Genomic DNA, 13,929 nt, shown 5'->3' with positions numbered 1-13,929 from the left:
AGAATTTCTGTATTATTTGAATTCGTTCTTTCATATGCTACACAACTGAATAGCACATGTCCCACAGTCTCTGGTTAATTCCAATGACCTGAGCACTGAATGATTACGAGCTTTATGACCAATAGAAAGACTGGATATTCCTGCTTCCAAAGCTTTTCCTTCCATTTCCAACATGTTTTTGAATGTTGTACAGATGATGACCTTTAACCTCCCCATCCCACATCTCTTGTCATTTCCTAATAATAATACCTGAACATGCTTTGTAGAATATCATATAATATGTCTTGTCTGGATGTAGTTTATTACCACTTAATAAACTTGTTAAAACAGAATATGAGTCTGAGCAAATGACTGTTCTTAATGGCTGAATTTCCTCCATCTGATGAAGAGCCATTAGGATGGCTATCATTCCTGCTGAGTAAACAGAAACGTGGTTGCTTGTCTTTTAGCAGTTCTAGTTTTAAAAAGGGGAAATGCAAACGGAAGCTGCTGTGTCCTGAATCAGGGCGAGGTGCTTTGCGTCGGTCGGTTGTGAAACACTTTGCGACGCAGCACTTTCCCTCACTTTCACCAGAAGTATCCATATCAGATTGAAAAGAAAATAAGTGGTAGGCCTATATCACCTATCCCTATTTGCTGTGACCTTTTTCACAGTCACATCTGGCTTCGATCAATAATGTCAAAGAATTTCTGCCTGCATTATTATCAATGGGCTGTAGCAGGGCTGCACTGGGCCCTTTTTATGGAGGCTTCAATAGATTAAACATAAACATGTAAGAAGCATGTAATGTTACATAAATCTTTTATTGACATTTGCTTTTGAACATTATTGTAAAAATGCAGGTTATAGAAAAGACGTGTGTGGTTTCTATAGCAAAGACTGTAAATATATTGCTTTGAATCTCTGTCTTTTTTTAACATTAAGTCTTATATTCAGAGCATATCTATATTTACATTTGCAGATTACAACAACACCCCAAAACATCAGTCTTCTTCTCAGTGGCTTTCTGTGCTCCTGATGACAACGGCAGGTCAGATCAGCTTCATCCATAAAGAAAATAATCTGTTCACGTTTACAGCACAAGACCAGCCGAAACCCACCAGGACCCTCTGTGAGCAAGCCTCAAAATAACTCACTGAACTCAGTGAATCTCACAAAAACTGTCCAAAAAGGTATATATTCACATAAATATAATTCAGACTACATTTTCACATAAAATATTTTGTCACATTATGACATCACTTTCATGACAGTTAATCACATAAAAAACCCTCCTAAATTGCAAAAAATAATAATTTTTAGAATTGTGAAACATGTCATGTAATTTTGATAATAATAATAATAATTAAAGAAAAAATATAAAATTTATATACATAAATTTAAAAATGTCTAGCTCATATTTCACCCCAAATAAATAAATTAAAAATAATAATAAAATTAATAATAATAATACAATTAATAAAAATATTTAAATTGTGATCCTTACATTTGCTGTACTGAATTTAATTTTACAAAAAAAAAAATCAAGATCAAACTTATTAAAAAGTATTTAAACTGTAAACCATATACGTAGTAGTACTGAATTAAATTTGATTAAATAGAATTAAAAAATTAAAGAAATAAACATTTTGTGGATGGACATTTTTCATTACTTATTTGCTTCTCACTCTTTGGGGTAAAATGTGTGACCCAAACATTTGTTGTGCTGAATTTAATTTTTATAAAATAAAATAACAATAAAAGATAAAAAAATAAATTTCCTAAAATATAATAATAATAAAAAAAAAAATAAAAAAAAAATGTGTTGGGACAGAATGTTTCTCATTATTTATTTACTTATTACTCTTTGAGGTGAAATGTGTGACTAAACATATTTTTTGTGAGATTCACCAAAGCATCAGACAGCTAAACTTTGATCCCCATCTCTATCAGTGAACGGCACACAGTCTGTCACAAAATAACACAAGTGCCATAGATATATATATATATATAAGAAAAGCAGTGTGTGTTCAGTCACAGCACATTCTGTGTCTGTGAATGAAGGTGGCAGTGAAGAAACTGATGAAGTTCAGTATTTCACAAATACTGTCAAATCCTGCGGCCTAAAACTCACGCTTTCCTGAGCTGATCGTTTACAAACCCACAATTCCCATTAAATCAGGTATCAGAACGGATGTAATCAACTCAGATCCCATGGGTTCATAGCTGCAGCTAAAGGCTTTTACAAAACATTGGACAATATTAAAATCTCCTCGTATTGCATTGCTCTCCCAGAATAGTGCTTGGCACAGAAACCCACGTTTCTTTACAGATATAAACGTATCTATATTCTACAACAGAGATGTAAGTGCAAATACAGATGCATGCATGAGCTTCAGCGCTGCGAGCGAGTGAAGGGCAAAAACTCCACGAAACGAATATCTTCAAGAGCCTCGGCTCCGAGGAAATAATACTGTCAGCTCACAGGAACGATCACGCCACTGCATGTCACTGGCTGGAGGAGCTCCAATATCAAACATCAAAGAAAATCACGCAGCGTGATCTCAGAGGAACAGGATTCAGTGGCTCTATATGACGACATCATGACCTTTGACACCGGTGTGTTTGTTCCTTCACTCTCAGTTCATACTGTAGGGCCAGGCGATATATATATATATTCTGTTAAGAAAATTTCATACATTTATAAAATGAAGCAATGTTATTTTACCTTTAAGTCTGTAATTTTAACAAACACGTAAGTTTGATTCATTTCCATCAGTTCAAACTTTCAGTTTCAGTGAATTGATTCAAATGATTCAATGATTTGTTTGCACGTTATATTTGTTTATGCGTTTGCAATATATCATATATTCATAAACTGAAGCAAAACTGCGATGGTTTTATTTGGCCGTTAAGTTTATTTGAACCTCAATAGCAGCGAAAAGCAAATAAGTTTGATTCATTCCCATGAATCAGTTCAAACTGTCCATATCAATGAATCGATTCAGATGATTCAGATTTGTTTGTGTGTGTTATATTTGCTCTTGTGTTTACAAAATATTGTATATTTAAAGACTGAAGGAATGTTGGCCACTATGTTTCTGATTTGAACTTTGGTTGTTCAAGTCAAGTTAAGTCACCTTTATTTATATAGCGCTTTTACAATACAGATTGTGTCAAAGCACTTAACAGTATCAAATTGGAGGATAGAGTGTCAGTAATGTATAATAAGATTAAACACTCAATTTTCAGTTAAAGGCATTTCATTATTGAATTCAGAGATGTCATTGTCTAGCTCAGTTTAGTTTAAATAGTATCTGTGCAATCAAATCGGCGATAATCGCTAGAAATTAAGTGTCCCCAACTGAGCAAGCCAGAGGCGACAGCGGCAAGGAACCAAAACTCCTCCGAGACAGAATGGAGAAAAACCTTGGGAGAAACCAGGCTCAGTCGGGGGCCAGTTCTCCTCTGACCAGACGAAACCAGCAGTTCAAAAGTTTATATTTCTATTTTAATTTTGTTGCAATTTCTAACAATAGTAGTATTATGTAGTTAGGTATTTTATTATATTTTAGTTATTTTGTTATTTTGGTTGATATATCTGGGGATATATCTCTGGGGTCATCCGGGCGTCCTGGTCTCCGCCGACGATCAGGGCCGCGAGACATCACCTCCCGGCGCCGACCCACCATCTGATCGGACACGGACCGAGAAACAGACTAGGAAAGAAACAGACAAACATTAGCGCAGATGCCATTCAACTTACGATGTAACGGTACATCGTGTGTTATGGGGAGTGTTCCCGGTTCCGGTTGATCTAATTAATGCAGCCTAACAATCCTTTAACGGATTTGAATAATAGAAGCGTATTAATGTGTTATGTGTAAGCCAGGCTAAAGAGATGGGTCTTTAATCTAGATTTAAACTGACAGAGTGTGTCTGCCTCCCGAACAGTGTTAGGTAGACTGTTCCAGAGTTTGGGTGCTAAATAGGAAAAGGATCTGCCGCCCGCAGTCGATTTTGATATTCTAGGTATTATCAAACGGCCAGAGTTTTGAGAACGCAGCGGACGTGGAGGACTATAATGCGATAAGAGCTCGCTCAAGTACTGAGGAGCTAAACCATTCAGGGCTTTATAAGTAATTAACAAGATTTTAAAATCTATCCGATGCTTGATAGGGAGCCAGTGCAGTGTTGACAGAACCGGCTAATATGGTCATATTTCCTGGTTCTAGTAAGAACTCTAGCTGCTGCATTTTGGACTAACTGTAGTTTGTTGATCAAGCGTGCAGAACAACCACCCAATAAAGCATTACAATAGTCTAACCTTGAGGTCATAAACGCATGAATTAACATTTCTGCACTTAGATATGCTTTTGAGATGAAAAATGCAGTTTTACAGATGCTAGAAACATGGCTTTCAAATGACAGATTGCTATCGAACAGCACACCTAGGTTCCTGACTGATGAAGAAGAATTGACAGAGCAGCCGTCAAGTGTTAGATAATGTTCTAGGTTATTACATGTGGGGTTTTAGGTCCGATAATTAACACCTCTGTTTTTCAGAATTTAGCAGTAAAAATTACTCGTCATCCAGTTTTTATATCGACTATGCATTCCGTTAGTTTCTCAATTTGGTGTGTTTCACCGGGCCGCAAGAAATATAGAGCTGAGTATCATCAGCATAACAGTGAAAGCTAACACCATGTCTCCTGATAATATCTCCCAAGGGTAACATATAGAGCGTGAAAAGTAACGGCCCTAGTACTGAGCCTTGAGGTACTCCATACTGCACTTGTGATCGATATGATACCTCTTCATTCACTGCTACGAACTGATGGCGGTCAGATAAGTACGATTTGAACCATGCTAAGGCACTTCCACTAATGCCAACAAAGTTTTCTAGTCTATTCAAAAGAATGTTGTGGTCGATAGTGTCGAACGCAGCGCTAAGATCCAGTAGAACTAATAAAGAGATACAACCACGATCAGATGATAGAAGCAGGTCATTTGTAACTCTAATGAGAGCAGCCTCAGTACTATGATACGATCTAAATCCTGACTGGAATTCCTCACAGATATCATTTTTCTCTAGGAAGGAATATAATTGTGAGGATACTACCTTTTCTAGTATCTTTGACAGAAAAGGGAGATTTGAGATCGGTCTGTAATTAACTAGATCTTTTGGGTCAAGTTGTGTTTTTTTAATGAGAGGCTTAATAACAGCCAATTTGAAGGTTTTAGGGACATATCCTAATGACAATGATGAATTAATAATAGCCAAAAGAGGATCTATGACTTCTGGAAGCAGCTCTTTTAGTAGTTTAGATGGAATAAGGTCTAACATACATGTTGTTGGTTTAGATGATTTAACAAGTTTATACAATTCTTCCTCTCCTACAGTAGAGAATGAATGGAATTGTTCCTCAGGGGGTCTATAGTGCGCTATCTGATGCGATACTGTAGCTGAAGGCTGCAGGGATACAATTTTATCTCTGATAGTATCGATCTTGTTCAGACAATCTGTTACAATGAATCGATTCAAGGATTTGTTTGCGTGTTATATTTGTTTTTGTGTTTACAAAATAGCATATATTCATAAACTGAAACAACAGTGTGATGATATTATTTGGCCAGTAAGTTTCTGATTTGAACTTCAGACCTCAAAAAGCAAGATTGAAATGAATCAGTTCAAATGATTAAATGTGTTTTTGTTTTTTGTATGTTAATATTGCTGTTTATGTTTTGTTATATCAGTTCTTGTGTTCACATGATTTTTACTGTATTTTCAATGGAGGTCTTGTAAAAGAAAGGGTCAAATAATTTTGAGTCTTTGCATAAACATGTAATTGTCAATAAAAGCCTTTGACACTTATGAAATACATAATTATACTTCAGTATACCATAGTAACATCTGACATAAATATAAAAGATAAAATATTTGTGTCATTCTCAAAACTTCTGGCCACGGCAGTACAGGCCTGACAGAAATATGAGCTAGTAGAGATTTGATTATGATTTTGTTGTTTGAAATTGATTTGTATTTTATTTGATGCACTATAACTAAGATTATAACAATTATACATAACAAATGAATGAGGAGTGTGAAAGCTTGACAAACATATTTACATGATACTGGTATGTACTTCCCTAGTAAAAAAAAAAGTAATATATTTAAAATACATTTATTTCGTATTAAGTACTGTTCAAATCTATTAACATATTTACTGACAGATAACTCAAGACTTACTGATATAAAAATTATAATTAAACTTTATTTGGAGTACTGCTTGTGCACAATACACATTTCTTAATATTAAGTCTAAAATGTGTTTTAGTGTCACTATTGATGAGGATTGTACAATCTTTTAATAATATCGATCTTTAAATGCAAAATGTTTAAAGTGTACCTGAATTATACTTGTAATAATTCCACTTTAGCACAATTAAATATACTAAGTATATCTTTAATTGGACTTCAGCACTACTTCCGCACACTTAAAATGCATTAAGTACTAAATTAGTTCCAATTTAGCAGATTATGTATACCAGTTTAGTGTATTAAAATTACAATTGCAGTGTATTTTATCAAGTACATAAATATTAAAATTGATTTTTTAGTATACAGTGGGTACGGAAAGTATTCAGACCCCCTTTAATTTTTCACTCTTTGTTATATTGCAGCCATTTTCTGAAATCATTTAAGTTCATTTTTTTTCCCTCATTAATATACACACACAGCACCCCATATTGACAGAAAAACACAGAATTGTTGACATTTTTGCAGATTTATTAAAAAAGAAAAACTGAAATATCACATGGTCCTAAGTATTCAGACCCTTTGCTCAGTATTTAGTAGAAGCACCCTTTTGATCTAATACAGCCATGAGTCTTTTTGGGAAAGATGCAACAAGTTTTTCACACCTGGATTTGGGGATCCTCTGCCATTCCTCCTTGCAGATCCTCTCCAGTTCTGTCAGGTTGGATGGTAAACGTTGGTGGACAGCCATTTTTAGGTCTCTCCAGAGATGCTCAATTGGGTTTAAGTCAGGGCTCTGGCTGGGCCATTCAAGAACAGTCACGGAGTTGTTGTGAATCCACTCCTTCGTTATTTTAGCTGTGTGCTTAGGGTCATTGTCTTGTTGGAAGGTAAACCTTCAGCCCAGTCTGAGGTCCTGAGCACTCTGGAGAAGGTTTTCGTCCAGGATATCCCTGTACTTGGCCGCATCCATCTTTCCCTCGATTGCAACCAGTCGTCCTGTCCCTGCAGCTGAAAAACACCCCCACAGCATGATGCTGCCACCACCATGCTTCACTGTTGGGACTGTATTGGACAGGTGACGAGCAGTGCCTGGTTTTCTCCACACATACCGCTATGTCCCAAACGTCTTCCATTTAAGGATTATGGAGGCCACTGTGCTCTTAGGAACCTTAAGTGCAGCATAATTTTTTTGTAACCTTGGCCAGATCTGTGCCTTGCCACAATTCTGTCTCTGAGCTCTTCAGGCAGTTCCTTTGACCTCATGATTCTCATTTGCTCTGACATGCACTGTGAGCTGTAAGGTCTTATATAGACAGGTGTGTGGCTTTCCTAATCAAGTCCAATCAGTATAATCAAACACAGCTGGACTGAATGAAGGTGTAGAACCATCTCAAGGATGATCAGAAGAAATGGACAGCACCTGAGTTAAATATATGAGTGTCACAGCAAAGGGTCTGAATACTTAGGACCATGTGATATTTCAATTTTTCTTTTTTAATAAATCTTCAAAAATGTCAACAATTCTGTGTTTTTCTGTCAATATGGGGTGCTGTGTGTACATTAATGAGGACAAAAACTGAACTTAAATGATTTTAGCAAATGGCTGCAATATAACAAAGAGTGAAAAATTTAAGGGGGTCTGAATACTTTCCGTTCCCACTGTACTTAGTATGAAATAAATGTATTTCAAATACATTTAAGTATATTTATTTTTCACTTTAGGGTTGACAAGACATTTTATATTATCTGCTTTTTTTATGGTTGGATGATGAATGTGAAGTGAAAATCAGCGATGACTGTAATAGTGGAGAATGGTATTATAAGAATATAAATCATTGTCTCCACACACTGTATCTGTCCGTATCACAGTCATGTTCTGTACAGGTTTAGTCCAGTATCTGAAGATGTGTTTTGATCAGGAGTTCAGTGCTGATGGATTTACAGCCTGGATTGAGATGCGAACGGTTTGTGGTTTATAGGTACTGATTAGAAATGCCATTTATTTTCTTGGACAGTATACTGAATAACATTGCTGGACACCTTGAGCAGCAGGTGCTCTGGTTTTACGCTTCTGTAACTGTAGCATGTGATGCAGTTAAGCTTTTTTATTCACATTTCTCACGTAAATGTTTGTCATTTTGGATCATTTTAACAAAATGAACTCCATTCTTCAGTTGCGCTCCATTCTGCAGAGAATTAAGGCTTTTTTTTTCATTCAGTCATCAGTGATATCTGCTTCAGTGTTTCTTGCCCTCAGCTGTTTCTAATGTGTGTTTATAGGTCACTTAATTATGACCCTATTTATTATGTTCCTTTATGCTAAGCTGAAATATGACTGCATTAAACTTCAAGTTTGAAAGTTTCTTGCAACATTTTGAAGGATCAAGAACACATAGTATTTGTTATTTATGTAACAGTATTGTTCTCTGTTGTTGTTTCGGGGAAATGGAAATGTTGAAAAAGAAATCTGCAAATTATTGTGAAATTTCAGAGGGTTAAAATCTTCAGGCCAAACTGAGTACTGCATAAGTTTATATGAAGTATTTTTCATTTTACATCATTAATGGACCATTTTTACATTTCACTTTTGTATTCTTATTTGCTCCAGTAAAAATATTTCATTAAATAATTAATCTCAGGTTAAAGACAAATGATAATGAGAAAAATTACATTTGAAACATGCTGTTATAATGTTTGTCCTGTTTGCAGTTGTGACTGTTCATCAAAAATATCTATTTTTGTGTATAATATGAATAATATGGAATAATATGAGGGCGAGTAAATAATGACAATTTTCAGTTCTGGGTCAATTATTCCTTTAATTAATATAAACTCACCACTGAACCTTCTGTTTTTGTAGATTAAAGGCATAATGCATAGAACTGCAATCGCAAAAGCACCTGCAGCTACAGCGGCCCAATCATGACTTCTAGATTCCAGACTTCCATCTGCAGGAAAAAAAATAAAAAAATTAAACGTGTAATGTTCTATAAATTCATGCAACAAAGTAAATACTATAAATACAAATTCTGAGCTGCCAGCTGGAGTAGGAAGCTACAGTACAACAATTTTGCACAAAATATTAACTTCAGACTGTTAATATGGTAATATTTACCCCATGATGTTGTAAATGTCTGGCCGCTGTGAAGGACACGACACTCATAACTCTGTTTCTCATCTCTGTGTATCTTCACGCTGGTTCTCTTCTGAAAGGTTTGGTTATCGCTGGGTCTGACTCCAGTAGAGCTGAAGGGTTGGAGTGTAATGTTGTTTAGTGTGATGTTCATCTCTATGTGTTTGGGGTAGAAGCCAGTGGCCAGACAGCTCAGAATCAGCTCGCTTTGGTCTTGAGGAGCTGCAGATGTAAACATGTGAAGAACTGGAGGAGCTGCAATAAGAAGCACATCATGAATAAAGGATATTGGAACCACTCAACTGATTCTGAACAAAAAGACATAAATGATTGAGTTTAAAACACTGAAGTCATTAGAGCAACACATACTGCTTATCGAAGCATTATATATTGAGATCCAGTCCATGCAGCTGTTGAGGTACGACTGGAGATGCTGATTGTGAAATCTGTCAGCGACCCATTTCATTTTGGTTTCTTTTGCCTTTGGACTTTTATCAACCCACTGCAATGTGGAATAATTAAAGGCAATAAAGTCCTCTCCTTCATATCCATACTCGTCAAATGCATTCACATTCATATCCACCTCACAGCCGACTCTCCTCTGGAGTGTATGGAGGCCTAAACATGTAAATTAATAAAACAAACAACAACAAATTACTACAAGTTAAAATATTGTAATTTAAAAAATACAGCGGCCCATAAAAGCATTTGGACACTTAAATATGTATCGTGTTATTCCAATAAAACCCAAAGGATTCACCATCACATCTGGAGCTTGTGCAGTTTGTCAGAGTGTTAACCAGATTCATGAACCAGTCTCTAGAATCATGAGGTTCTTCGGTGTCTCTCCAGATTTCTGCATCCAAACAGTCTCTTTTCCAGGTTCCTTCTTCATTGCTGTAGGAAGAGATCTGTCTGTCATCATACAGACCCACTGCACTGAACACAGGACCGGAGAACCCATCAGGTTTGGTGAGGATGGTGTAAACAAACTGGAGATAGTGTCTCTCTGAGGAAAGAGATATGCAAGACAATAAAGGTGTTACAGACATGTCAACATTACAGTCAAACTGCCTGAGAGTGATCCAAATACCAAACCAAACCTAAGTTTGGTGAATATACCAAAAACAAAAATGGTTACTCTCAAAAAGAAAGAAAGAAAAAAAAAAAAACATTTTTGTGTGTGCGCATTTTTGTAACAAATTAGGATTTTGTATAATGACAAGGGTATGACAGGTATTACAAGGAGAAGGTGACTTTTCAGGACATTACTCCATGTCCCCACTTTTCAAAACGCTTATAAATCACACAGAATGGAGTGTATTGAAAATCTGAAATAGCAGAAAGTCTCCTGTAAGGGGTAGGTTTAGGTGTAGGGTTGGTGTAGGACAATAGCACATACAGTAAGTACAGTATAAAACCATTACGCCTATGGGATGTCACAAAAACAAACGTGTGTGTGTGTAAAAAAAATAAATAAAAAAGAATTAGGAGGAATCTACGTCACAGGCAGGCAACAGGAAAAAAAAAAAAGAAAAGAAAACCCAGCGGATCCAGCCTTGACAAGACAGCACATCTATGTCACCACAGGCCAGTTCTTCCACCCTAATGTGGTAGTCTTGCAGTTCTACACAAGAATACACTGAAATGACCAATAGGCTATACAGTGTATATATATATATATATATATATATATATATATATATATATATCTCTTCCTCTCTTCTTTTGAACTTTCCAACTGATTATGGAGGCCACAGATAATCTGCTCAAATTAGGCTGAACTCTTTGTCCTGCCTCTGTCTTTGAATGACAACATTGTAAGGATCCACCCGGTCAAAGGTTTAATGTGCATTCGGGCCTTTACATGCGCTTCTGAATTTATCAGGATTTAGTTTCAATTTTAGTCTAGCTCTGTGTTCAATCTGACTCCAATTTCAAGTGATCATTAAATTTAGACTGTACTTCTAATTAAAAACTGATCACAAATATCTATTAATTGAGATATTTGATTATCCTAGACATCTCATACGTTCAATTATCCGTTCACTGGGGACCTAATGTTACATAGAGTCTCACGCCCGGGTTTTGCGTAGATCTCACGGACACAAACTCGCCAATCCAATGTTAGTCAGAGGATGTAGGTAGACTGCTTGCTTAGCACCAGTGACAGACAGAAAGCTTTGTGAATAGATTTTAAGAGAAAACTCTTAGCTAAAAACTTTTACTGCTATTTAGGAGAACTCTTAGCGGTAAGATACAATGTTTTGTGAGTACGGCCCTGATTATCATCTGAAATGACTGTTCTTGGTCTTGCTCTTCCTGTACCTCAAAAAAACAAACAAAAAAAACACATGAACATCCAAAAGCTACAAACAATACCAGAAAAAGAGGCGCTCATGCACGTGGTTACGGGTAGATGGGGGTTATGAAGGGATACAGCTGCGGCTACTGGGCATGCGCACATCAGTATAGCGTATATATCTCTTTCATATGCTACACAGTTTAATAGCAAATGTCCCACAGTCTCTTGTTAATTCTAATGACCTGAGTACTGAATGATTAAGAGCCTTATGACCAATAGGAAGACTAGATATTCCTACTTCCAAATCTTTTCTTTACATTTCCAACATGTTTTTGAATGTTGTATAGATGATGACCTTTAACCTCCCCATCCCACATCTCTTGTCATTTACTAATCATAATGAAAAATCATAATATCTGAACATGCTTTGTAGAATATAATGTCTTGTCTAGATGTAGTGTATTACCACTTAATATTTTTATTTATTCGTTTTATTATTATGATTTCATTTACATTTTAGATACCATACAAGTAATATGAAGAATTAAAATTATTTCAGAAAATATTTAAATTAAACATTTGTCATATGCAATTCATTAGTCTTTTATTACATCATACGGATATTTGTACTGGTATTAAATTGGACATTTTAATGGGTAAGTAATTAATTTATCAGAAACAGAAATGCAGCAAACACAAACACTTGTTAGGCTTTTATTTGTGCACGTAACTTGAATCTATGGAATGTGTGGTAGATGCTTCGTCCTACGGAGTATCTTTCATAGGCTTTTGGCTGCTATATTTTTTATTAACCACCAGATGGCGCTGTTTTCGACACACCCGAAACTTTGAATATTTTTCCGAAACAGTCAGAAGAAAGCCTCAGTGCTTCATGAGGCTTCATTTGCCCCTCACTGGCCGGTTCACTAATGCAAAGCTCACACGGTATCTTACACCAGTGATCAATACAAAACATGCAATGACCAAAATGCATTTCATAACACACGTTTAGTAGATATATATTAGATATAACATACAATGAATCATTTTACATTTACTTAAACATAATTAATACGTATTTGGTTGCTTACCGCACTGAACATGGAGTATATACTCCAAGAAAATCAAAATGAGTGTACAAAAAAAGTCCATTTCGACGTTTTTACGGGCCGCGCCCGCACGTGTGCTACAGCGCCATTACAACACATCTGGCGAAAGGTGAGAATCTTCTTCTTTGGGATTGGCAAACCAGCTCGGTGCACTACCGCCTCTAACTGGATTGGAGTGTGAAGCGGTTAATGGACGAAGGAGAGTGGATATAGCATAATAATAACAACAACAACAACAACAACAATTCCTTATCAATCATTTCGATATCAATCAGTATACTTTTGTCTGTCCAGAATCACTTTTTCAAGAACGTTAATCTGTCTATTCCTAACTGTAACTTTTTTTCTTTTTTTTTTTTAAATGATTAATTTCTTGCTGTTTGAAACAAACACTTTAGTGATTAGGCAACACTGCCCTATACAAAGATGGTGGTATACTAATTTCTATTCATAGCCCTTACACCAAACTGCTTTTGAATGGTGTGTAGCTGTCTCCCTCTTAATCTCTTCGTCACATATCTCTTGAAATGTAATATTTATGAATTCCTTTGCTTTTCCTTGGAATTGTTTTTTCCTCATGCTTATCCACCAGGACTGTCTACCCCAACTTGATGTTTAAGTTTTAGGATCATCATCAATCATAGGTGAGATGTTTGCAGTTGTGTCCAGGAATAAAATGTGGAACAGATGAAGTTCAGAGGGCACAGCCAGATTACACCTAACCATCTGTTAACAAATTAGAAAATCTTGGTACCTGTATATCTGTATCCTAGAAACTGAAGCTTAGAGAGAAAACTTTGTTTAGAGAGAGAAAAAAAAAACTAACAAATTCATAAAATTCAAATGATGAAATTGCCAGTTTTTCTGACATCAAATATAAAATGCAATGTATTTGAATACAATGCATTTTTTTTCTTCTGAAAATATGACCATTATCTAGGGGTGTGCGATATTGAAAAAAAAATTGATATCTCGATTAATCTTTTCATATAATTTTAAATTGATTTTTACCTTTTATGGGCAGTTTTACCTTTAATAAAGCCTTTCTTTTTTTTAAAAAAAAGTGTGCATCTTTTGAGTCAAATCATTACATTTAATCAGTCAATTAGAATAATAAGACATTTATGCTGTTACCAAACA

General features: G+C 35.7%; 1 protein-coding gene across 2 annotated transcripts; it reads right to left on the bottom strand.

The window, feature by feature from the left end:
- Nucleotides 1-3,598: 3,598 nt before the first annotated feature.
- Nucleotides 3,599-12,945, bottom strand: LOC131526289 (zinc-alpha-2-glycoprotein-like). 2 transcript variants are annotated; one of them, XM_058754511.1, is made up of 6 exons: nt 12,772-12,945; nt 10,136-10,384; nt 9,745-9,993; nt 9,358-9,630; nt 9,080-9,190; nt 3,599-3,699 (listed from the first exon to the last, which is right to left on the bottom strand). In XM_058754511.1, the coding sequence occupies exons 1-6, from the start codon at nt 12,830-12,832 to the stop codon at nt 3,632-3,634; spliced, it is 1,011 nt and encodes a 336-aa protein (XP_058610494.1). In that variant the 5' UTR covers nt 12,833-12,945; the 3' UTR covers nt 3,599-3,631. The 2 variants fall into 2 exon arrangements, with proteins under 2 accessions (XP_058610494.1, XP_058610493.1); XM_058754510.1 differs by lacking the exon at nt 3,599-3,699 and having other exon boundaries at nt 8,913-9,190.
- Between the last annotated feature and the right edge of the window lie 984 nt (nt 12,946-13,929).

This window comes from Onychostoma macrolepis, chromosome 19 (genome assembly GCF_012432095.1).
Source record: "Onychostoma macrolepis isolate SWU-2019 chromosome 19, ASM1243209v1, whole genome shotgun sequence".
Lineage (NCBI taxonomy): Eukaryota > Metazoa > Chordata > Actinopteri > Cypriniformes > Cyprinidae > Onychostoma > Onychostoma macrolepis.
The sequence above is the reverse complement of the archived record's forward strand: the minus strand, read 5'-3'. Positions and strand labels throughout refer to the sequence as shown.

Bases quoted from the DNA above. Each gene is read 5' to 3' on its own strand.
- LOC131526289 (XM_058754510.1), bottom strand. From the start codon at position 12,832: ATGGACTTTTTTTGTACACTCATTTTGATTTTCTTGGAGTATATACTC. The intron at 9,994-10,135 runs GTGAATCCTTTG...TTACATGTTTAG, and splicing joins CACAAGCTCCAGATGTGATG to GCCTCCATACACTCCAGAGG. The intron at 9,191-9,357 runs GTAAATATTACC...TTTTTCCTGCAG, and splicing joins GACATTTACAACATCATGGG to ATGGAAGTCTGGAATCTAGA.